This window comes from Epargyreus clarus, unplaced genomic scaffold (genome assembly GCF_041222505.1).
Source record: "Epargyreus clarus isolate Ecla_fem2 unplaced genomic scaffold, WU_Ecla_fem_2.2 ptg000005l, whole genome shotgun sequence".
In the NCBI taxonomy this organism is placed as follows: domain Eukaryota; kingdom Metazoa; phylum Arthropoda; class Insecta; order Lepidoptera; family Hesperiidae; genus Epargyreus; species Epargyreus clarus.
Window position 1 is genome coordinate 8,726,821 of NW_027332213.1, and position 27,092 is coordinate 8,753,912.

A 27,092-nucleotide genomic window follows, 5' to 3' on the forward strand; every position below is an offset into this window, starting at 1 on the left:
ATAACGAAATGCGCTTAAAAATGGCGAAATCTTCAATTTCAACTCGTTTTTTACACAAATAAATTAAGATTGAACATTCTGACTGTTAATAAATAGGTACATCGTATTTCGTCGCGCCAGAATACCGCCTCGGCTTGGCCGACTTGTCTGCTAGATGCGAAGTGACGGATGTCTCATGTAGGTTTGTCGCTGCCTATACAAAGACTTGGTTATTATCTATCAGGAACTTTGTTCCACGTCTTATTTATTATAAGTGGATGTAGATTTAATTAGCGATAACAAGTATAGTAAACATTACGGGAGAGATAGTAATGTGAGGCGTTGCAACTTAGTCTTCAGGAGCGGCGACCTCACACACGTGTCCTGTTTTATTTAGGATACAGATGTTCATGAGTGGCAACTACTTAACGACAGGTTACTTACATTGGTTCCTTTACGCTATAAATTAATTTACATTGTATATCTTCACATTTTATTCATAAGATAACGGTTTACTTTATGTACTTTATGTGTTTACAATATTAGACGATGGGCGTGGAGGGAAATTATAAGGTACCATATTTGATTCTCATGTAGGAAATTATCAACAAAAATATGGCAAAGCGTGGTGGATCATGACATAAGTCCCTCTTTCATTGAAATGTGACTCTTGTCTAGCAATGGGACAGTACTGGACTCATGACGATATAAATATTTTGATCGGAAAAAATCTGTATAATTATGAAAATATGTATAAGTAACCTCGTAATCATATAATATTAAAATGCGCGGCTGCGCGTTGGACAAATTTTACATTTTTCATAGTATGTATGTTAAAAGCTTTTGTATAATTATTACTTATTAATTAGAATTCCAAATTTTACAAGAGTTTTTGAAAATGTCGCTAGAATTTGCCTTACTATTACAACTATACGAATACTATTTTGGTCAATATGCTATCATGGTCGTCAAATTGATTAAAATGTATATATAAAAATATTTTCATCACTGACAAATTTCTACTCATTATTTTCGGGATTAAAACTAAGGTTAAAGTGAAAATAAATACTAAGTAGTGATATTCAAAACTTAATATTAATGATATTGGGAAATAAAATTTCTAATGGCAATAGAAAGTTTTGCCAATTAATGATACCTTTATAGAAATAATAAATCGGTAAACGGTATATTTGTAATTTGGTATACTTATCTATGGTAAATAAACATTAAGAAAATATGTAGGGATATATTTCTTCTTAATAGTTTCTAAATTGTTAATGAAGTGGTTATTTAGTCATTAATTTGTTTGTATAATTTTATTTGAATCGTTTTTGTAACGGCTACTTAATTTAGCCCAATATCTTCTTTCTTTACAATGTTAAATAAGTATACGTACTTAAATTACTTTTATACAGTTAGGTTTAAAACAAAAACTTTATAAGATATTAAAAATAAGTGTCTAAATTACTCACTTAATAAGTTTTGTTGATTTACATCACGCGAGATGGTAGTTAGCCATAGAAGAAATTACATCATAGGAATGAGCATTAAGCATCGATGCGATCAGTAATCGAGTTACGTCGCGATGAAAACTCGTCAGGTTGAAGTTTTCAACTCAATTATAAATAATTAGTAGTATATAATGTTGTCGATGTATAAAAATATGCCCATTAATGTCGACGATGTTTTCATTTGATAAAAATATGGCATATTTTGTATAGTGTCAGTACAAAAAAGAGATATTAAAAAATATGCTTTTTACACTTACAACACAACTAAGGTTTCCCCGTGTCGTGCTATGAACACACAAACGCCAAGACCCAAAACAGATATCGAATCCAGAACTCTATGTGAATTAAGCTGTTATGGTGACCGCTTAGCCACGCGGTACGTCAATAATATATAAGACATAAATAGCGATATAAACGATATAAAGATATTTGCTGCTTTTCTAAACTTGGCGCTACATCCATGCACAATATTCGCTTAAAGGATCTCGTTGATCGCAGTCGATACCGATCACAGATACGATAGCCACGTTATAAATCTCGGCGTTCGTAAGGGCAACATTAAAACGTGTCGCGTATGTTCTTGTTAATTTCGTTGCGGCCCCATGCTGCGCGCACCGCGACGCACCGACAACATTCAAATGCGCGATCGCCGACAGTCGCCCGACATCGGCGCATCGGTGCGCTATTGTACATATCCGGAAACGTCGCCGTGTCGCATCTAATGCGGCGTCCCTTAAACCATTGTTTCTCAAATAGTACACGCCGTGTCGTGAGCCCCTAAATAATCAAATGTTAAAATCGCCATGACACCCGATGGCGACCTCTTTTATTCGTGCCGTAAATGTTTACCAGGCTCGAACTGACTTTCAACTTTAGCTCGTATTTTTCATCTCTGAGTCGCGCTGACTGTTTACAAAGCTTTTTCCTGTTTTGGGTTAAGAATGTATCGAATATTTGCGAAAGTTGCGATTCGCTCATGCGACAACATTTAAAACGCCATACAATCAACAAATAGCATTCGCGGGGGTCGCGACCCGCCGTTTGAGAAACAAAGGCGCAAACAATATTCGTTATAGAGAGTCGCCCTCGATTACACCATCGCCGACTGAATCGCAAGCTGCATTCGGCTCTCGAGCGGAGACCGTGTTACGTGATATGATTTAGCACTGCCCGTGACATGTGCGGGTATGACGGCTTGCGCGCTCAATTCTAAGAAGGCGAAGGTTTATTTTTGTCTGATAGTCGATTTTACTTTAAAAATGTTTAACATGTAATATAAGAACAATGTTAATGGGTCTATCTAGATAAGCGGTCTCGGGCTGGTATCTCGTGCGACGTAAAACCATTTTATTAGAGGTATGTTGTACTCGCTCGCGGTTAAACGCGTTTATGAAATGCGAAACAATGGCCAAACCAAAAGGAAGGCAATCTTTATTGTTCATCTTAGTTTATTTCGATATTGTTGTTCTATTTAAATTGATTTTCACCGAAGAAGATAAAACGTAAGTTTATGTCGAAACGGTATATCAGAGCATAAAGCAAGAAACCCGTAAGAACGTTTGTTCAATATTGGATTTAGCTATAAACGTGCCGACGCAATGAAACGGGCACGCAAATTCACCGTTTAAGCTCGTGAATGTTAATTACTAGGCAAAAATGTGTATTTAGAGTGGCGAAGAAACGTTTCCGTATTCCTATGGCCGCGGTAACAGTGAAATGTATTTAACGCCACCGCACGTATTGGACTTGTGCAAATTAAGCACGATTGCATCACGACACGGACGATAGACGTTAGGAGGGCGTACGAACAATATGTTGCATTTAGTTAGAACTGCTGGAGAATAGGATCCCACGGGTTTTGTGCGGTAGTGGTGTCATGTCAGTGTCGCGTCGTAGGCGGCCAGCGCGCTACACAATACCTACAATGCCGGCACGCTAAGACATACATTTAAATCGACTCCATATCGTTACATATACACAAATATATTTTACTTCTATTTAGAAAGGATCCCTTAATGTGAATAATGCTTAACACCGTGCAAACTTCGGTGGTATGTGGTGTGGGAAAGAGAAATTTGCAATGGTGAGACAGCTCGAGCCAATGTTGACCTCACGATTTCAATTGTCCATGCGAAATGTTACGAAGAAACTAAACGATGTCACGAGCGATACAATTCCAGTTTAAAATTCAAGGTCAAAAATGTGTTCACCGTAACTTTATTAGGTGTCACTCGGGTCAAAGTGTGGTTAAACTTGAGCGGAGCTATGTAGAACGTTATGTACGAACGTTGCACTTTGTCTAGCGACGTGGGGTTCGTACGTGTAAGCCTAGGCCGAAAATTTTATGTTGATTCTATGAACTTTTAAAGTGTCAAAATTTACAGCTATTTCGTAAAAGGATGGCGAAGCGCAGATCATGAAAAAAAAACGTAGCTTATTTGCAACTTGGTGCATTCAGAAACCTTTTTTTGTAAGTGTACCTACTTTATATCAGGCGTTAAAAGAAATTTTAGCTATTATCAACTTTTTCTCAATAGCTTACCTGCTTCGTACTAAGTGTTATGATATTGTCTCCTACCTTCAGTATTTTTACAACATTATGTTCATTATGTTTACCAGCATCACATAAAATGGACTTGGACTAAAATTTATTTTTACACGATTGAAACAACATACGAATGTATGTATATTGTATACTAAGCTAAGTAGTCACTTTTGCCTATGAACATCTGTAATCAACATCATATAGAACAAAGTGTCATAACCGTAGAACAAAGACCGATTTGAAAAAAAGGCAAAATTCACTTTTTATCATATTTGGATACGACTATGACAGAATATTTCACCTGAAATCAATTAGAAATACTTTGCCACGAACGAGGACTAAGATAGTCATCTCATACGTAAATCAGCTTCCATCCACACCCTTCCACCGAACTGTTTCACACTCAAAATATTTGCAACACTCACGAATGGTCCTTGAGTATCGCCTCGAGCCGCCCCGAGTGCGTGTTCCACACGTACGCGGCGCCGTCCGCCGCGCCCACCGCGAGCAGCCGGCCGGCCGGACCGAACGCCGCCCGCGACCAGTCGCAACCCACCTTGAACGACTCGTGACTGCCGAACACACACAGATTTTTTATATATAATATAGGAGTAGCAAACGAGCATGCATCACCTGATGGTAAGTGGCTACTGCCGCATATGGACACCTGTAATCAACCCCAGATAGGATTAGATATTCCTACCTGAGGTCGGCCACAAATATTGATATTGAAGTATTTTAGGTGTCTTAAGTTGGTAGAGTCCGCGCCAAAAAGCTAGTCCGCTCCGAATATAGAAACGAGTCGCGTCGCAATAGCACATTGCAGATATAAGCGGGACAAAGACAGCGCGGGACCAACCCCCCCCAACTTCTCTCTCGCCCACGGGTACATAGCAACGTTAGTGTGCCCTTACTGTTGCTATAGGGTATATATGCTTGTAGTTGTGTTCGACCGCATTGGCTCTCTAACTGACACCTGCCCGCATTAAATTCAGAGCGGACTAGAAGTTTGGCGCAGATTATACAGTACTTTAGAAAGACAAGTACTTAATATCAACTAGCATAAATTTTATGAAACATTAATTTCTTATTGAAGGTGGTAGAACCCTTTGTGGTTCAACTCCGGCAGCACCACCGCCACACCTATTTCTACCTAATAACAGCAGTGTTAGGCGCTGCTTTGTTCCGGTTTGAAGGGTGTGGTAGGGGAGACAGACTTTTCCGAGGCGTTCCAGCTTAGTCCTCAGGGGTAGCGGTGCATCTGTGGCCGACCTCGGGTAGGAATATCTAATCCTATCTGAGGTTGATTACAGATGTCCATGGGCGGCAGTAGCCACTTACCATCAGGTGGACTGCATGCTCGTCTGCTACTCTTATATTATAAATAAAAATATAATTTGATAATCAGAATTTATAACAGGCAGCTAATGTAAAATATTTAATTAATAAAGAAGTTAATTGTACAATGCTACAATATTTAACAATATACAATTACCACTTACGTACGTATCTACTTACGTCAAATGTCTACAAAATCTCTACCAAGAGTTCTTTAGTGGTTCAATTGGAGTTTTGAATTTAAAATAATGTAAGTTTTAATATATTATTATATATTATTATTCAATATATAAGCATGGTTCTATAAAACATAAGGAAATTGAAAGACGAAAGACATAAAGAATAGAACAAAACCTATATTTTATAGATTAGCAGCCATATTGTAAATGTTTATAACTAATAAACAGAAACGGATATAGCTATATAATGACAGGATATTTGTTATATTAGCCCACCATAGTTTCAATCCATTAAATTATATAGAAATTTGAATGGCGACCATATAAAAGCCATAAAAGATAGACAGATGGCATTCTTAAATTACGAATAATGGCGACTCATTCAAGCGAAGATTAAAGTGATTTTTATGATAAGCTTTAAAATATTTTTATATGTTTATTTATATGAAATGCTTATGTATATTCATAATGACGTTAATCTTGTACTGTCACCTAATTTCGATGGTAATGAGCTTTCTAGCAATGGTAGGGTATCAAAACGAATATTAAGTAGTAGCTAACTTTAGATAAAATGTAGAGCATTTTGCTTCTCATCTTATTGAACAGTTGTACATAAAAAATAACAATGTTTGATTACCTGAAAGATCGTACAATGGTGTTCATTCGTAAATCAATGAGTTGTATTGTATCATCGCGGACACACGCCAACAGGTAGTTGCTATCTGTAACAATCATTTAAAAAAAGCACTTATGAAAAAATTTACGAGTTCAAATCGTTGCATCAAGTATGCAATATAAAAACTACAAAATGTCCTCAAAAGCATCAACGTGCAAATGCAAACAAGGCACAATTTAAATACACATTATTTCCCAAAATGGTCTTTCGACGAAAATATCTGGGGGTTTTAACGTTCGTTACATGGTGGAATGTTTATAAGAGGAAATGTATATAAAAGAGAGAAGCGAAAAACACGAAACCGTTACTTTAAGCACCGACATTATCCAAATAATGTCATTTTAAACTTGTAACCTATCTCCAGATCCGAGATGTCAATGTTGCTTTAATGCAAAGTTATGCGAGAAATAACGGACACTTATAAATGATAAATAAGTAAGAGGCGCGACAGATTGCAAAATTATACAAATATATTGATACGATTGTGACAATTCGCCACGGTTCATGTATAATAACTTAATGTAGATGAGAAATAACCTATAATGATAATATAAAAATATTTATGATAAATTAATGTATTATTAAATAAAACTGGCTCCGGTCGAAGACAAGTTTGTTATTAATACGCCGAGCAAAGATTTGATCTTACTATTTTTAGCGCAGATTGCCTGAGGAGTTTCCTAGCTATTACCTACTTGTTAATAGTGATGTAAATGTGCAGATTGAGTCAAAAGTGAAAGTATTGGCGACTGAGCTGACTGAGAGTATATTAGATGATTGATAGTAGTCTGATGGATCTGGATCAAGCGTGACATCTAACTGTGAAAAGGCTCCCTATTCATTTGTAGATCGGTCGGCCGCAGTCGCCTGCGACGAAATCGACGTGATTTAATCAGTTTCCGAGGCAGTGACGTCCCGACACTCCGATTGATTGAAGGTATCAATCTCGCCGTTTCGTGCGCCGGACGGACCGTTACTGACAAAAAAGGGATTGATCGAGACACGCGTAACGGAAATGGGCATCGCATACCCGTCACGTTGTTGTACTGACACGAATACCGATACTAATATGCTGTGCATTCAATTATCTATGAGTATTAGTTTTGGGCGCATAGAAATTAACAAGCCTGTTTCACAGTTCGTTCGTAAGCGTTCGAGATCATGCTAATGTCGGGCTCGATGCACGCGACGGGCGTGTATACAGTGGAGTGGTTAATTAACTTCATCTCGGTGCGGTCAGCAAACATTCTCGTACTTTGATTGTACTAACGTACCTCTGCTGAGGTCGAGCGATGTGACCTTGCCCTGCAACATTATATGATTGGCCGACATCTCTGTACGTATATCCCAAAAGCGTATCCGCTTGTCGAAGTGCCCTGAGATGATAGTGGAGCCCGCACCGTCTGACGTTACGAGATCGTTGCAAGATGATCCTGCGAACTTTGTCTCTGTACCTGGAAGTAAATTAATAAACACGATTAATTTTCTGTTTTTTAAAGCAATAAGATAAATAATTTTAAAATAGTGAAAAGAATATAAGTATATTATTAAGTAAAAGCCGCTAAAATACTTCATTAAAATTAAAATTTTAAATATAATATCTGCATGTGAATTAATAGTATAATTTATCGGTCAAAAAAACTTCTTAGCAACATATGTGTGAAGTTATGATTCATATGACATTCTTAATTAATGACTCTCAATGGGAGGTGTAATATTAAAATGAATATACTCACACATTCTACTCCTTAGGTCCCATATTTTCAATGTTCGATCGTGGCTCCCCGTGATCACTTTAGTTGGCTCTCCGAGGAATTTAGCTGCCATGACCTTCCCGCTGTGACCCGTCAACGTATGCTGTAAACAAAAGAGACATATTTCATTTAAACCATTTCTTTTCAAAAAGTCAAAGTTTGGTGTGGTGGCAAAACGCATAGTGTTTTAACTTGGGTAACAACATATAAGTGACCTATCTCAGATAGAACTGTAATATTATATAGGTATGATTACAGATGTACATGGGCAGCAGTAGTCACTTAAAATCAGATGGATTGTATGTCGTTTACAACACCTCCTTACATTATAATAAAAAGAAGCCTTCAACCGAGTCTTGGTGTTACTAAAATTGACAAATATAATATAGCTATTAAACTTCACAGTCTATTTTATTACTGTGTCAACGTTCCATACAGTATATTAATAGGATACAATTATAGCGGTTGCTTTAATTCAATTAACAATGCGAAATAAAATGATGTAATTGTTATCTGAGAAAAATCCCACAAACGGTCCACCTATGAAGTGAAACGTTCGATGCTATGAAGCCGCTATATAATTGTTGTACGTTATTCTTGGAAATTTCTTGTTGCATACTTGTATTGTTGTAGTAATTATCATTATCGTTAGTTATTGATATAAAGAGACGTATAAAAAGGTCATATGATAAAGTAGTTTAATGAATGAGCCTGCCTAGTGTTATTTTAGTAGATAAGACGCGATACATAATAATATTTTCGTAACAAATTAAACGGTCTTTAGATCTTGACATGTGTTGAAAGCTTTTACAGCGAAAACTTCGTAAGAATTAATCAAGCTGTCATCAGGTGTTTGCAAAATAATATTTTTTTCATACACAGATAATATCGTAATTATAATCTTTCGTAACGCCATAATTAAATTTAAAATTCGAATAACATGTACTCAGTCACTGTAACGAGTTTGAAGTGTAATTTGGACTTTTAATTGACGACCGACGTGTAAGTGCACACTTTTGTATTATTTTCCTTTTTTCTTATATCACACTTGATAATTATTAAAATATGTCACTTTACCGTTAAAAAATAAACGTGTGTAACACTTTTATTTTAAATATTGTGGTATCAGATAGTCATCTGTAAACCAGTTACTTAAATGTTAACGAGCTCTCATCATACATGATTACTTAGTGAAATAATACAGCCATAAACACCTTTGATAGGTCTATAGCTTACTAATGTAACAGGACATTTAATATTTAAAACTTTTTGTAAAATATCCGTAATGTAGGCAATTCTCACACTTAATACAGTTGCTACGAGCGTAAAGTGCGGCGTTAAGTGAAACGTTGTATATTCAAGTACGTTTTTTATTTTTATAGAGACCTAGTAAACCACTTATAGGGTCATTTGATAGATGCTTCGTAATTACGTAGCCGGATGCTGCGTAGATGTAGATACACTTTTTATGAATAAAAATTCAATTTATTATATAAAGTAAGCGGTCTCGCACTTGCTGCTATTTAAGTGTTGCGATCGAAAAGTGGAAAAATAGAAAATGAATTCACTCCGGTTCAAAAAGTATACAGTATAGAAAGTTGGAATTTGATGTTGTAAAAAAATACTTAATTTAGAGACTTGGACTAAAAAAGCGTGTTAAAAACAAATACAACTGAACGAAAAATACTTTTAATGATATTTATTAGCAATCGTCTCGCGTCGAATGTCAATTAACAGCTAAGTTCTGCACGAGTTCTAAAATATGTAAATTATTGCTTTATATACTTTACTTAAAAAATATCAATGCGAGTAAAATACGTGAGTTCATTATTTTTCTTGCTCTACATCAATATGCAGAAAAAATATCAATGTGTTTTTCAAGCATTTTCTACAAATAAATTAGCTACAGGTGTGTAAATTAAAATTTTAGATCACAATAAAAGTATCACATCGGGAAAATAACAGCACCTATGAAACCTATGAATATTGAAGCACTGTATAAAATTTCTCACGAAAGCTTTAAGTTTCATATTGAGACTTTCAGAAATTAGAAGAAATAGGCAACAAAACAAACAATTCTAAACCTGTTTGTCAATAATGGTGACAATACTCGTATTAATATTGTTCTACACGATATATAATAGTTGTATTGTTGAGATATAAAAACGAGATGTTGAGGTTTCTTGTTTAAGTTAGTCATAGATCATTTGTTGCAATATGAAACATTGTTGTGTCTTCTGTGAATTCTATGTATTTCGGTCACATGATTCGAAACATTAATTCATAAATGTAGGTATTTTCTACCGAGCACTAATTTTATTGTGATTAATTTAATTAAACAGTCGAAAAATCGTTGCATAAATATGTAAAATAATAATTATTTTTCTTGCTCTACATCAATGAAAAAGGCTGAACTTTCTTCATGACTATAATGCATTGTATATATTGTTGAATATTTTTTTAATAAATGTTTTTTTTTATGAAATGAAATGTAATTTAACAACGTGAATATTGGAGCAGTGTGGTGGAATACGCTTCAGACGTCTCCCAGACTACGAACAAACAGACCCATTACTAACAATGTGACATAAATAGGCAGACATGGAGACATAATGAGGTGACTGAAAATCAGTGCAAAAATATGCTACAATATATTAATTTAAAACACATCATAAGGATTTATATATGCACGTATTATGTAAATAATAAATACATGAATGCGCGGACGGCAGGTGCGTTGTTCATTGAGCCGAATAATTGGCAGAGTGAGCGAAGTGTCTAATAAAATGCGAGTCGAGCCACCGAACGCCTCGCTCCTACAACGAGTAATGTATTCCGTTAATTGTGTCGTTATTTCGTCACAGGCCTGACTGTAGAGACTAGAGCTTCGCAAATCCAAACCGAAGGGGAAGTTAAAATAATTCGAAGCAGTGTCCAAACGTCCTCCTACGTAAATATAAGCTTATATAGGAAACACCTGTCAGCTACCTTATAGATTATTTATAGACATTCGTATTTGGATTTATGGTTTTTGAAATAAAATAACTAAATTAGCCGCCAATGAGAAATACTAACTTAGTCATAATTATGTCAAGTCAATGAGAGAGGTCCTATAGGTACAAAATAAAATAATAGGGTACATAAAATTTAATAAGCTAGGCTCGTAGGTGCGTAGGTGCACCAATTACTACATAACGTAAGGCAATAAGATAACACCATACCTTTAGACTATATTTATGCTAAAAACCTCAAAAGCTACTTAACCGAATCCAATAATTCTATCACTTGTAGATAGACGTTATTCCAGTTGAAACTCTATTAGATATAACAGCAACGTGAGTGAAACCGTGGCGAATAGTTAGTTGGTAATAAAATTCAGATTAAGCTACCGAACGCAGCTAGCAGCCTCCCGATAGCCATTTACACGCAGCTCCTGGCGGATTACGACAGACGATTAATGCTCCTCCCCGACTGCGCGTGATCGTGATCCCCACACAACTACGCCTTGGCTGGTTTAATCCTGGATGACACGAGGACACGAACCAAAACGGACATATATAAATTTGAGTATATAAAGTAACGGTATTTGCACTTTTGTCCTGGACAATAATGAGTATGATAATAACGTTTATAATGAAAGAGAACTCCGGATTTTTTTAAATAATGAATCTTAGAATTTAGTTAACAATTAATTAAGTTAGAATTAAGTTAAGTTAGTAAGGTAGTAAGGTAAGGATTTAGTTAAGGTAGGTACTCCTAAGGTACCTTAACTAAATCCTTTATTTTGATTACAGATGTAGACGACGCGTAAGTTGTTTAATTATATATTTTCTTTTATATTATCTGTTGTATTTTATAATTTATCTATGATTGTTATTTTCTTTGTAATATTGAGGTGTCAAAGAGCTTTGTCGTGATAGATTTGAGTTGCTAATTACATTCTTGAAGATTGCTTTCTTTTAATCCTTTCGTGGTTATAACCCAAATATCGTTTGGTCCACAATAGTAGGCAACTACGAAAGCTCTATAAGGATGTCATTTTGGTCATATAAGAAAGAAATTTTGTGAACCTATTAACAGTTGGCCACCCTGTTCTTTATATCAAAACTTCATCTCAAAAAAGATAATTAATTCTTATCGAGGATATCCTGTGACACAAATAACAATGTCTGTGACTTAAGTTCCCTTCAACTGCTAAAGGACATAAATTTTAGTTAATGATTTACTTACACGAACGCTCCACCATGTAAGTATAATTAAGTTGATTTCCTGTGAAGGTTGTCATTTCAAGTCCAAAATATTTATCGTCGAATGGGCACTGATGACTCATGTACCGACATTTCGTTGTGTGCCCACTAATTTGCATATAAAGTACCTATTAATTATCCACAGAGTACCCTACTGACACTTATTTATGACATATAAGAAGAGGATAAAAATATTAAAGGTTAACTAACTAATACTGATTTTATTATTCTTATAAATGCATCATTTGCATGTTCATATCCATTTTTTGCTTTATTTCGTTAAATATAAATTCGCTTTAGTGAAATATAGTCAGTCAAAGTACAACACAATTGCGTCAATTATTTTTCGGGCGAGGTTTTTTAATTGTTTGGGTAGTCCTGTAATATATGAAGGTACCGTGAAGGTGTTCCTTTTGAATTACTTAGTGTATATGGTATGTATTTATTAGCGTAACTATGCTTGTTAATACCATATGATTTATTTTATATAATAGTGCGTTTTGTTTATATTAGATGAGTTAATCGTGTCTGGTTTTGAATTCACAATTAAATATCCAACGAAATATCCGAAGTTTGGTTCGTGACGTATCAACAAAAGTTTCATATAATTACACAAATTTTTCAGAGATACAAGATTCTAAGCGAAAAAAAACTTGCAAGATAACACCGTCAGATATTACTATCATTGCGCTGATGTAGAACTAATTGACGTGGACGCGACTAACGTGTATGGACTGTCAATATCTGATGAGCTTTGTACGTACGACACAGCAGGTGTTTCTTCCAATTAACAAACATTAACATGAGATTCCTGTCATTTCATTACACACGACTAACGAAACGCGTTTCGTCTGCTTGTATAAGATGACAGGTTTGCAATTAAACATTTGCTAACTTTATATAATCCGATCCGCCGGGCTCAACATCAAAGGTAGCTAAATCTGATTCTAACCAGTGTTGTAGAATATGGAAATTTGACAGCGAAAAATTGTATTATTTGTGACACTTTCTGGGGCGAAAAAAAGGGTCGTCTAATAAAATATATAACAGTTGTCGAAATACCGTTGTTATGCATTGAGTTGAGTTGTTAAAAAATTTTTTTTTGATCTCCAAAAGTTCCTCCAAAGTATTGTCATCAAATTTTCTTAGTGTCAATTTTTTTCGTTGCTAGGAGCATACCAAAAGTCATTATTTCTAGCTCTAAAACCACTAAATTAGCAATACTGCAATTAAACCATCCGAAGTCCGAACGCAATAAGAAAACGTCACCATAACTCTCACGGTAATGTGCGAGACCGAGTTGACCTGCTCGTCGCTCTTAATTACAAACAAAACGCTCCGTTATCGCCGGCATTGCCAACCAGTCCCATTCCATTTACGTTGAGTAAACAGTAACATAAACAAAGGCTAGCATCGCGTAGCACTGCTCTAACACTGTTCTGCACTTGGATGTTCTGTATCTTAATCTGGGCTTCCGTCTGCACTTGTGATGAAGATACTTAAAATGGGTAGGTAATTGTTTATCGTCTAGATGATATTATTTCTATCAAATGACACATATTTTTGTCACATGATATTTTATTGCTGCAACCTCATGATATTTGTTTCGTAAATGATTTACTTCAAATTTTCCTCTTGTGATTAGACGATTCAGATTTTTCTGTAGAAAATTTTGGCAACATTGCATCAGCTGCTTAAAACAAAAGCCGAAGTTCAAACAAAAAGCCGAATAGAAGAAAACATACATGTTAATGATGTATGATGTCACTTTAATCCAATTACCTGGATGATCAAATTTCACTTATCTACGTCTTAAATTTCATTCATTTCCAATCATAGATTTTTAGAGACATTAACATGCAACCAATTAAATTATATAGTAAACAGGAATACAATGTACAAAAATCGCACAATCGCACAATCGTTGCAATCCATACGACTTTTTATTGAAAATATGTTCGCATGTAACTTCTATTAAAGTAATGACATAATTAGAAAACTACGGCACATGCGTTATTTACGAGTTTATTTGTGTAAATGTAATATCAGAAGAAACTATAACTGAATTACTTTTTTTAACTAGTAAGAGAGGTAATGGGCGAAATACCGACACGTTTACAACTCGTTTGTAAACCTATTAGGTGATTACAAACACGACTGGAGTCTTTAAGTATCTGAACATGTTCTTGCTTATTTATTATTAATTTAATTGTCAATATAAAGATGTTTATAAAATACTACCTATGTGTTGGTTTATTGAGCTGTGAACATACAGTTACATATATTTTATTAGTTAGTTTTTTTCACAATTATCGCTTAAAAGTGAAACGTAAACATTGATGGATATTCCAATTTTATAGTTACTGCTACATTGTAGGTGAAAAGCCAATTGAAAGGCTAATTAGGCTCGTACAAACTACTGGGTCCGAGTCGCCAGTTGTATGGGACGGTATCGTCTCGCCGCATTCGAAAACACACATTTCCGTGTGACTTCCTAGTATATTTTAGTTGCAAGTGGCACGTACACGCGGCTACACGGCAACCTCGACGATGGATCGCGGCACACGCGGTGCACGACGAGGCAGTGGTCACAGTCAATAGATGTGAACAGTATGGACCACACTTGCTTTTCGATTAACTAGTTATTAACGACAGATTGTACCCTTAGTATGAGTTTTTAGGTTTTTACAAAAATTACTGTTTGTGTATTTGTTTACGTATTTGCCATACATTTCCAATCAGCGCCCCTAGCGGACTGTATCAGAACTGATTGGAATATGTAAACATATACAAAAACAGTCATTTTTGTAAAAACGTAAAAACTCATACTAAGGGTACTGTTCCCAAAATGTGGCATACACCCTTTATTAATAATCTATAAAATATTTGCTTACCAAAGATCGAAATTTGACATTTCTATTAGACATTGCCAAATTTTATGGTTGTCAAAACATTGAATAGATTGATTATTAATAACGGGTATTAGTTGACGTGACTTAAAAGTGCTTTTTACAGTTAAGCCACATCGACGAGTCAGGATGAAACATATCTTAAAAATAGTGTCCACATTTATTACCTTCAATTTATCAATATGCATACTAAAACGATAAATAATTCTTAACGAGGTTGTCTAATAAATTTTGAGATTAACTATCGATACAAACTTAAAATAATAATAATTGATTGGAAAAGTGAAAGGTGAAAAAACTAAGAACGAAGAAATGATTTTGGGCCGTTCATATTTACAGTCGCGACACTCGTGTTTGCTTTTGGCGTAAGAAGTACAGTGGTTTTGATACGTATATGATTGTTTATCCCACTGAAATGGGCATGATGACAGTATCGAAAAAATCGAAGAATAAATGATTTACTTAAAAACAATATGTGGAAAGCTTCGCAAAAATAGCCCAGTTTTAATAAAAACTTTAGGATTCATTATATTTTCAATAAAATAATGCAGTCGGCCATCTTGTCTAAAACGCTAATCGGGGCGAAATGACGTCATTTTTTTTGACGTGTCACCGTATTGATTGAACTTTTCTATGGGATATTGAAGCGTGACGTCACTCGCGGACGCCATGATACCCGTGAGCGTTTTCGCGCTTAATTCAAAATTTGTTTTAAAAAGGCTAATATTTCCGTTAATACTGAATTTATTGCCCAAATAATACGATTTTTGGAATCAGTAGACATGTACTTACATTATAGAAGGGGAGTTCCAAATTTGTCATCATGCCCATTATCTCAGGGGGTTTCGTATGAGAACCTACCCTACTGATAGTATCCGTGTACTGTGGGTGCGCATTTCACACGACGGCGCTACGTCAGGTAAGCGCGAGCGAGCAGGTAATGAACGGCGGCGGCTGCCCAAATCCATTCCTGAGACTCGACTCCGTGAGGAGGAATTAATTAAAGTTAATTCGCGAGGCGCCATTAGCCGCCGAGCACTGTCCCCGGTGAGCGGCCAACGGGACCTTATCATCGCTTTTAAAATTTATAGTATAACGGCTAATTAAGTGTACACTCATTTGGTTCGTTCCTCGCGTCACGAGTGCAGGATTATAAGCTGTTTCGGCTTATTGCCGCGATAGTCCCGGCTGCACTAATTGAGGGGGTTACGCGATATCATCCGGACAAGGCCCGCCGACTCTAACGAGCTTATATAAACAAACGTCGCTTCTTTACTGGTCGCAGAATACAAATGCCGGGCTCTAACAATGCAGCGGTGCATTAGAAATATTAGAAACTATCTCTACATTATTTCCAAGAAAGGCGATTTTCCCCGTTCCATTTTGATATTTTAGGCTTTGTATTGATACTGAATTCTAACTTAAAGCGAATGTGTTGTTTAAGTAAAAAGTAAACATACAGTTCAGAATGTTTTATACTTTACGTAATTTATGTATTAGTTAATAGAGAACTGTTCTGACTATGTAAAATGCAATTATTACAGTGATGAGGCATTTTCTAAAATATACATTACAAATAATGTACTCACTTTAGCTCCGTCAACTATACGAACATTGAGGTCATACTCGTAAGGAATGATATATTACAGGTTGCAAAGGTTGCTTCCATTAAAATTGTTTCATCTGACGATGGGCTATTGGTTCAACGAATGTGATTTGTACTAATATTCCACTTTATATAGTAGTAAACACTGGGAATGGCTATTATTAATAACCGTATAGATCTCGATCCCCTAAGGCGCATATCAGACATTCGTTACACTTATCTCTGCGCTATGAATTTGAATATCCGAGTGCTGTTAGAATGTATAAATGAAGTACGCGCGCCCAGCGAAATAACTCATTCCTTATAAATCGGTTGATTTAAATTGCACTCTCTCATTAGCGATTCCAGCGGTGGTGCGTAGCGCAGAAATACACAACTTATTACTTTGGCCGCACAATTAAAACCATTCGAAAACCACCTATCTCAGTCCGTATTGTTTGTTACACTCAAATACCAAACACAGTGTGAATTATCTCATTATTCAGAATGTAGAACGTAACTAAATAAAATAACTGACAGAACAAATTATTCCACAACAAAAAGAAGATATTAAAACACAATCTGCAATCATTTGAGCACTATAGGAATTGTTTTAGATTAAAGAATTGTCTTAATACCGCTCCGAGTCTACTTTTTGTGGTAGTTTTGAGTGAGAGGTATCTTTCTCATCGACATTAACAATTGTGATGTCTATATTGTTCATCATGATAAATGATCTTATTGCGTTGATTTTAGAAATTCTGATGCCGTTAGAGCTGACATCGAAATACATACCTCTTTATACTGTTGTTTTTTGAAATCTCATGCGTGTATCTCAATTAAACATTTCGTCGGTTCTATTGTTCGATGTTAATGAACTACTTTTAACAAATTAATGTTTTATAATATTTTACGGTATATTAAGATATTTGGCATAATCATGAGAACGAGCTAAATGTCTTGAGAGAGAGCGCCTTTCCGTGTGCGTTATCGTGTGGCGTAAACAACTAAGGATGGCCTCTAAATCATACCTAAGTGTCCGCTATGTGAGGAGCAACGTCCCGATCTAATCAACTGTTCGTGCTGGAAAACGTGCTAGTTTAGGAAATTCATAATCTTCTCTCGTTACATATATACACGTTTAATTAAATGAATAACGGAACACGGTAACATTAAAATCGTTTTACCGTTCAGTTACACTTTGCCCTTGAATAAGACGATGACGTACAGCTTGTTCTGCTCAACAATGTAGGTTATATCAAAATTTATTTTGCATTGCGATTGTTTGTACCGTTTCTCATTTGGTTGTCTCATGTGTCTTGTTACGTTATTATACTTTTGTAATTACACATAAACATCTGAGTGAGTTATATTTTTTGTCTTGATTTCGCTACCTAATTGTTAAAATATAATTATAGTTATTATCATTATAGTTATTATGTGTAATACTACTGTAAATAAACATATTTGTTAAATCGGAACAAGCTTTCACTAGCCTTCTTTTTGTTTAATGAGCATAAATTATATCAGTGACAATTAATCATAGAGTGGTTGACTGTTCCAATATTCCCAAACTTATCTTCGAAGTATAGTATCTGACTATATCAGGAGAAAAATCGGACTTGCTTGTCAACAGTAAAACTCACAATTAATTAACTTCACACGACCATACTTACGCAGGTACCTTAAAATAAACATAAGTTTACCAATACGTTTTATAATTATATAGGTAAAAGAAAGAAAGGTTCGAATCGTCCAATTGCCTTCGATCATTTATTAGTTCGAGGAATTTTAATGAGTCCTACTTCAAACATATTACGATATGCAATTAATTTTGCCATTACGATCTCTTTTGGACATTACTACGAGATCTTTCATGTAATAATATCATTTATGGAATAAGATTGGCAATTTTGAGGATTCATTATTACCATATATTTTATTCCTGAAGTTGAGTGTAATTAAACGGATATTCATTTGCATATGAAGCGGACAGAAGCTCAGTTAATAGGTATAGCAGAATATTTTACCAATACGTTTTATAATTATATAGGTAAAAGAAAGAAAGGTTCGAATCGTCCAATTGCCTTCGATCATTTATTAGTTCGAGGAATTTTAATGAGTCCTACTTCAAACATATTACGATATGCAATTAATTTTGCCATTACGATCTCTTTTGGACATTACTACGAGATCTTTCATGTAATAATATCATTTATGGAATAAGATTGGCAATTTTGAGGATTCATTATTACCATATATTTTATTCCTGAAGTTGAGTGTAATTAAACGGATATTCATTTGCATATGAAGCGGACAGAAGCTCAGTTAATAGGTATAGCAGAATATTGTAGGTCGTTGAGCCGCGTGAGAATTTATTGTATTATTTACTTTAAATTCAGAGATGATTTTGCATTTTGTAGTAATTATACTTGATCGCATAGCGGATAGCTATAATGAATCATTTAATAAGAAGTTCTCGCGGGCAAGTATAAAATGTAAAGTACTCGGAATCACGCACTATTTACGATTATTACGGTGCAATTTTTATAGCTTCAATAGCTCTCTAAAATATCATACATTAAGTTCCTATTACAATAATTCTACCGCGCGGTCATTGAAATTGTTAGATGGGATCCACGTTTACACACGTACGGTAGTCAGACCGATGTACACAATTAAATAAATAATATGATTTGCTTTACTACAATATTTAATGTAAACTTTACTTCATTCGCAACAAAATTAAATGCTTTATAATTTATACCATTATTTATGTAATTTTCAGATTAAGTTCTTATCTTATTAGCAGCGATATTTTTTTCTTTTAGTATACCTAGTTAGTAACAGTTAGGGGAACATATGAAGGAACACTGAATGTTTAAGTATTGTTCCTAAAAATAACATTCGTGACTAAGGTTAGGTAGTAAGAGTACCCCTATCCTATTAGGAGTATACAAAACACATCTATGGGATGAGGATCAGTATAAAGTAGATAAGAGTATTGTTTTCATGTTAAAATAAAGCTATACTATGTCTTCAGTAAAATACGAGTATTATATGATACAACAGTTATAAACTAAAATACTAAAAACATAATCACTGGAAAAATAATAAAAAACATCCTAACAATTTATCTGTTGAAAATAATTGAGGAGGTGGTAGAAAAAATATCGAATCATCGCACCACTAACGTCGGGCATAATGAGGATGATTCGAGTGTTGCTAGCCTTTAATCATGGTAAAATTTCTCCCCTTTATTCTGTTCCTTTTTGTGTGAGTTGAATCGAGAGAAAGTTACTGTTGCCGTCTGGGAATATTGGGCGTTCGGTCAATCAACTTTATACAAAGCCTTTTCGTCCTTCAAGGACATTCGGTGTTATATCTCGACCCACCATTTTATGCTTCATTTCGAGCTTGTAACAGTATTGTTGCTTTGATTAAAATTTAAATTATTTGTTGTACTGTCCGATAAAGTAAGAGATTTTATGACGTGTATCAAAAATGACAGGCGCTTTTGTTCATGCAATGAAATAACGTAGTAGTTTCGTCCGTGATCGTCATCATAGATAATAAGTTAATTATATCTTTAGCATGCTATGGTTGTTTAAAAATTGTCCAATAGTACCTACCTAATAACTTTTAAAATCTGTCAAATAATTTAAAAAATAATGAATATGGTAGTAATATAGGTAAGGCATTTGATATCATTGATATATCAACAAAAGGTGTTAAGTTATTATCAAAATTATAAATCGTATAGATATATATCGTCCCATTTCATAGGTTGAGTTTGTCATACATCATGTTTAATTGTCGTGTAAGGTGGTACCTACATAAGATACATCAGGCAGTTTTGTATTCGTATTTTTTATCCTTGCCATAATATTGGTATTGAAAACCATCAATCTCCATTCTCTTACATTATTATGTAATCAAAATCTTAGAAAATTGGTCTATTAGCGAAATAAGTGCATCCAGACAGACATTATATCCTTTTCCTTTTATATTAGACATGCTTATTTGCAAAACACTTTTCTTAAGGGGGTCGTAAAAACCAAAATTTACGAACCCGATAAGTTTTTCAGGTTTATAGTCTTAATCCGGAGTGAATCAATTTATCTTGGGAACGTTCATCGTTATGTAATTTCTCATTTTAATAATGAATTGAATCACATCTTCAATATTTAATTGTGAGTACATAAAATTTTCATACTAACATACTTATACGTTAAACTACTTAGTAATTGATCTGTTAACAGAGATTAGGGCGTAATACAAAGTAAGGCTTGTTGAGGTAAATACGAGCACCTAAACAATAATAGACTACACCAAGTGGCTACATTGTTCATTTATAAAACATTATTCAAGAATGCAGTTTAAGTAGAATGTATGGTTAAATTAAGCATGGCATAACTTCTCTCCTTATTTGTCTGGCCTCTAATAGCGACCGAGACAATGCATGCAGGAAACAATGTGGAGGCGATCTGAACAAAGCTACCCATCCTGCTTGGAACGGATTTTCTCACATACAATTTGTTAATTACTCGCGTGATTACGCCGCATTAAATATTGAATGTAATCTTCAATTTGCGCCCATAAATCAGTTTGAGGCGCATTTACCCGATGTGAATCACGTTCGAGTTAAAAATAGAGCTACTCGTTACATTCAACACGCCAAGGTGCACTCACTGTACATCATAATGTTTATTGTGCAAAGTATTACAAATGTGTACAGCGACTATAAAGAACCGATTTTTTTCTTTGGTTAAGTATGCACATGAGGATTTATTGTTTCAACAACAAAGATTGTTTGTGAGATTATGTACTGTAAGGAACCCTATTACTAAGCCTATGTCGTCCGCCCATCTCTTCGTTCATCTCACGTACCCTTGAAAGGATATACCTTAGGATACCTTTGGAATCTTAATAGGTTATTGAATGAAATTTTCAGAGAATTTATTGTGTTATACTGGTAAATATTAAGTTAGGATTAAAACTACTTCGCAACAATACACAACTAAACAATACACTGCTATTATATATGATGATACATAATTTAAACCATGCGGTATGTACCACTCTCCCTCCCAAAAAGGATGCGTACATACCACCACCATCACATGTTTCGCTCCAAAACGGAGCATCATCATAGTAAGTTAACTCTACGATAGTTAATCGTTAAGTGAAATCACGTGGAGTTAACTTAATAGCATGGATTTCCGCAAAGTAACGCCTGATACAATTAACTAAGGTAGATATTATTAAAATTCTAGTAGTCGATACATACCTGAAAACGGAATTATTCCGCATTACACTCTTAAAAATAAATCTAATGAGAACTGTTTTGAAAGCAGGTTGTAGTAACTTTACAGTTAAATTGTGCGAGTAATTGTCTACAAATGGTTTATGGTAAAGTTATTGGCAATCAAAACAGACTGAAGTGCAATGCAACCAATTTAAGTAGGCGCTTGTTTCCCCGTCACCGCGTAGCTTGGGGATAGTTCAATAGTTCTCTTTTACATGACTGTGAGGGTAATGTTTTTTGACCGTACTTAGGTATGTGTGTATTGGTATGCCCTAAATCATAAACGGATTGACAGGTTATAACAAATAAGGTTGGTAATGTTGGTAAGCGGCAGCTGCGGTTAACTGCTGCTGCTTTGCAGCAGAGTTGCTGTTATAAGATAGAAATAGATGTGGCGGTGGTGCGTACAAACTACAGAGTTCTACCATTTTAAATAACAACATATAAACTGAAAAATATATCGAACATATTAATAATATAACTTAGGATATATTCATACACTTATTAGACAATTCATAGCGCTCATCAATGACATAAGTCACTGACGCTACGAATTGATTCAAATTTTAAACGGAAAAAACAACAGTTTTTTTTTATCTTTTATCGTCGATCGATTGCGCGTTCGCAATGTGGCATATAGGTAAAGCCGGCAATAAAAGCGGCTTAACTTTATTATGCCTAATTCCGCTATACCAGGACTAATAACTTAATTCTAACGGCGAGTAAATTATAATCTAGAATAATTGCGTTCGACGCGCACCGTTATTGTTTTACGAAGGCTGCACGAAATGAGGTCTCCTACGCACACGACAATGTGTTGTAATTATATCAATAATCAACATATCATTGTTCATGTTAATGTATGAATTAATGTCATTTTTTATCATAAAAATATAACATTACTATTTAATAATCGTTGTAATCATTGTAATTAGTGGCATTAACGATTCGAAATTTAGCCTTTCATGCTAGGAGTCTAGAGTTCAATTCGATTAATTGATTATTTATGAATGAATAAGGATTTAATACAGCCGATACTTTATCTCAACAGTGGGACAATGTTGGGTTGATGATGTTGTTATCATAAGTAGGTATGTTTGAAAACTTCCGATACTATTTTTGTTGGTTGACTGCTAATAAGCCAGTTATTTTAGCATCTATTCCTATTGGAGCAGTATGGTGGAGTATTGTACAGATCTTCCTCAACTGGAAGACCCGTGACTAGCAATTGAACATAGAAAGATAACATTGAAATACCGGAACTATAAACGTCGATGTTGATATTGACAAAGTAAAATTTTCATTGCAATCCGTTATGTTGGCAATATCATAATTTGAATTAATTATTTATGTAATATATTACTATTTATGTTATGAATTTATAAGTCAATTAAGAAACAGAATTTATGGCTGCTGCCAATATCAATTTAATCATATTGTTCCTGAGGATATTACAGAAGCATAATATAAAAGACCGGATGGCTGATAATCGTAAAATACGTATATAAATAAACGAATTAGATCCTAAACTACATATATAGATAGTGACCAAGTTTTTGTGTGAAATAAACGGACAGATCGCACAAAAATAGAAGACCCGACTGGAGCGTAGAACGCTTCCTTCCTCTTAAAAATGTAACAAATATGTTTACCTACTCCCTTGAATTAAAAGCTTATTTTATATAAATACATATATCTTCTGAAGTAGTTCTTGTGTTTCGTAGGAAGGGTGTGGAGTGGGTGGATGCTGCCAGACTTATGTATGAGGCAACCATTCAAGCGACGTATCTTATATCGACTTCAGGTCGGATCCCAGTTCTATGATGTATTCCATTTAGATTTCATATGCTCATAGACTGTAGAGATCAATTACCATCATATAGTCCACATGCTAGTTATTTCAATTTTTTAAAGTACTTAGAACTAAAATATTTGAGTTCAAAAACAAACAAACACGGTAAGCTTCTTATCAGGCAAACGAAAAACAATACGATTCCATAGAAATAGATAAATTTTAAACTAGAAGCATCCTACAAAATCACAAATGATGGTATCTCTACATATACCGTTGCCTGTAACATAAGGTACGGTTAGTCAATTAACGAAATGCGTCTTGTAGTGGTCCGCCAAACGCTTCCACTTATTTGCTGTGTGAATGTAATCACCTCTCGGCTTTAAACGCATACCATCAGAACTATAAAAGATCTACTGTATAAATAGTCAATGAATAATGATGTATTCGGATAATTACAAATACATCAATTACGGTAACATATAAATACTTACAGGAAAAGTTTATTATAAAAGATGAGTAATGATGGATACGCTACGAAAAGGATGTGTGTACGTTTGTAAGCTCGTAAGAAATATAGTTTTGCGGCGTAATAATTGAAAAAAAAAGCAGGTTTACAGACTATCTCTATACGTCCTTTTATCTATCTACATATTTTACAGAATCTATAATGTTTTAGAAGTGAAAACTTCTTTAACGGAGTTGTGCACTTTTTGTGATGGGTAAAAAATGTTAAACTTGCGTCAGGACATGTGGCCTGATCGAAAATTCGTGAGACGGCAAAGCAAACTGCAACTATGTGAATGGGTGTCAGTTTCATTTTTTATTAATTACATTTTATTGTTCAGGTTAGGGTTTGAAGGGTGAAGGGTTTTCACTTCTGCTGGCACTCCCGGAAAATTATACACACGAACACTGTAAAAAAATCAAGTTTTGCTCTAGAGATTGAGCCCTGTGACAAACAGACAGACGGGCAGACAGCGGAGGCTTAATAATAGGGTTCAGTTTTTACCCTTTGGGTACGGAACCCTAAAAAATCTCACACCCACTACTTCAAGCGCGGTGTTAGTCGAGACAGTTATGTAATTATATGCTCATTTCATAATGATAATAATATTGTTACGCTGTCAGATTAATTGTTGTGATTGGTTGATAAACTGTACGAGCGTCGAACGTTATAATTAATCCTATGGGTACTACAATAATTAAAACATACTATTTTCGCTATCTCAACAGAGCATAAAGTCATAGAGTTTACAAGAGTATTTTCTTAAAACAATAATTAAATTGGGCAATTAAATAATCGTTTTTCATTTTTATCTAAATTTTAATTGTCAGTTTACAAACTAAAGGGTGATTGAATAAGGTAATCGTTTTTTAAACACGGAAAAATGACATATGTCCGTGTAGTAATCAAATATTTAATTACAAAGTTATGTAAGAAATTAATGATCAGTAGGTTTAACGGAAGCCATTTGGCCGGTTCGGGCCGGACAGTAATTTATTTGTGTAATGATTTGAGTGAACACAAGCTGCAACGACTCCTGTACAAGATTTGTTGATTAAATGCCGTAGAGACGTAAATCCTTTACGACTCGAGTAATTAAAGCTAAGATTGTCTGCTGTTGGAAGTCTCAGGTTATATGTTAATGAATGATGTCGCCATAGTCCGATCGGTCGGACGCGGGAGGCGGAAGACACGCTCACGACGCGCGACGCGACGTGGGAACGCGCTCTGTGACCCCCCAACATGAAAATATTCCTCTACCCTTATATATTATTTAGCTTGTGTACATATCAGCGTGGAATGTTGTGAACTAAATTATTTAATTTGTATACATATTGACGTGGAATGTTGTAAACTATATTACTCGTATTTAATTTGTGAACATATTGGCGTGTAATATTGTGAAGTGTATTATTTAATTTGTGTACACATCGACGTGGAATGTTGTGAACCATATTATTTATTTTGTGTACATATTAACATGGAATGTTGTGTACTATATTATTTTGTGTATTTATTATCATCTTTTAGTTGTTAATGCAAACATACAATTCTATAGCGCTGGTGTATAAGAAACAATAGGTTAACTCTAGTTTAAATGTCTTTCACCGTTTTCATTATTTCTTGCAGACCTTAAGAAATCTTCTTTGGTTGTTGTCATGTAAGAAAAGGTCATAAAGCCTAATTGGAAATATTTATTAGTTTTAAAATAATTTGACATAAGAGCTTAGCAGTTTGTAGTTCAATAGTAGTAACCAGTATCTTCGACAATCTGCACGAGAGCGACGTGGTAGTGTGTAAATCATGGAAGAGTCTCCGAGCTTTATTTAGTTCTGGGTAAGTACACACTCGTGCGCGCAAATCAGTTTATCGAGTAATTATATGTGACAATTAATACGCTTTATTATTAAGCGATATGATCATTATAGTTTGATATAATGACATCATATATTTTTTTCATGACTTGTAAGTAACAGTATTTACACGCATTAGGAAAGAAACTATAAAATGGTGCCATTTAACTGGAAATTCTGCTCTACATCAAACAACAACAAACAACACGATACGTTACGTTTCGTATGTGGACCTGAAAATTCACTCACGTGAATTCTTCGCACGCACACGAAGACTGTAATCATAGAAATCGAATCGTTTTGTCTTTTGAAAGAGCAATAAAAAATATTTCAATTACACGTATTTAGATTGAAAACTGTACATTTAATTTCGAAACAATGCACGTCGCGGTTGTGCCCACATAAAACTGAAATCAAAAAGTGTGTAATCCAAAACATTTTTCGCACGCTCATGTAAAATTGTTCGGACATGTATAAAAGTATGCGGTAAAAACAAAATTGGGCGGTCAAGAAACGATGTGACCGTGTTACAGATGGTGGTAATGCCTTTATGGCGTGCCGACACCATCTCTAATGTGCTTATAATGGCGATATCGGGCGGGACCGTGCGAGCTAAGTAATTGATAGAGCAACTCGGTATAGTCTATACTATTAGCCGCGCTAATATACTAGATTACTTTAATAAATAATGACTTCATTTGTTATAAATCAACCAGGTACATGAGTAGAGTTGATAATGGCGGTCTGGGATGCGAGAAAATATTTATTTTAACTTATGAAGATGAGTAAAAGTAGTAATTTAAGATGTTTTAGATTTATTGTTAGTACACAAGTAGTCTTACAAGATTGAGAGTTCACACGATACACATTAAATCTGAAAAGATTACTATCTCTTATTATAAGGTATT

At 34.7% G+C, this 27,092-nt stretch overlaps 1 protein-coding gene across 2 annotated transcripts in view; it reads right to left on the reverse strand.

The window, feature by feature from the left end:
- Positions 1-27,092, reverse strand: part of Atg16 (Autophagy-related 16) — a 191,302-nt gene that overhangs the window by 27,625 nt on the left and 136,585 nt on the right. For both annotated transcript variants that reach the window (XM_073073092.1, XM_073073090.1), the window contains 4 exons: positions 7,965-8,085; positions 7,503-7,682; positions 6,190-6,274; positions 4,461-4,607 (listed from right to left, as the gene is read on the reverse strand). In XM_073073092.1, coding sequence (XP_072929193.1) covers positions 4,461-4,607; positions 6,190-6,274; positions 7,503-7,682; positions 7,965-8,085 — 533 coding nt within the window. The remainder of the gene's footprint in view (positions 1-4,460; positions 4,608-6,189; positions 6,275-7,502; positions 7,683-7,964; positions 8,086-27,092) is intronic.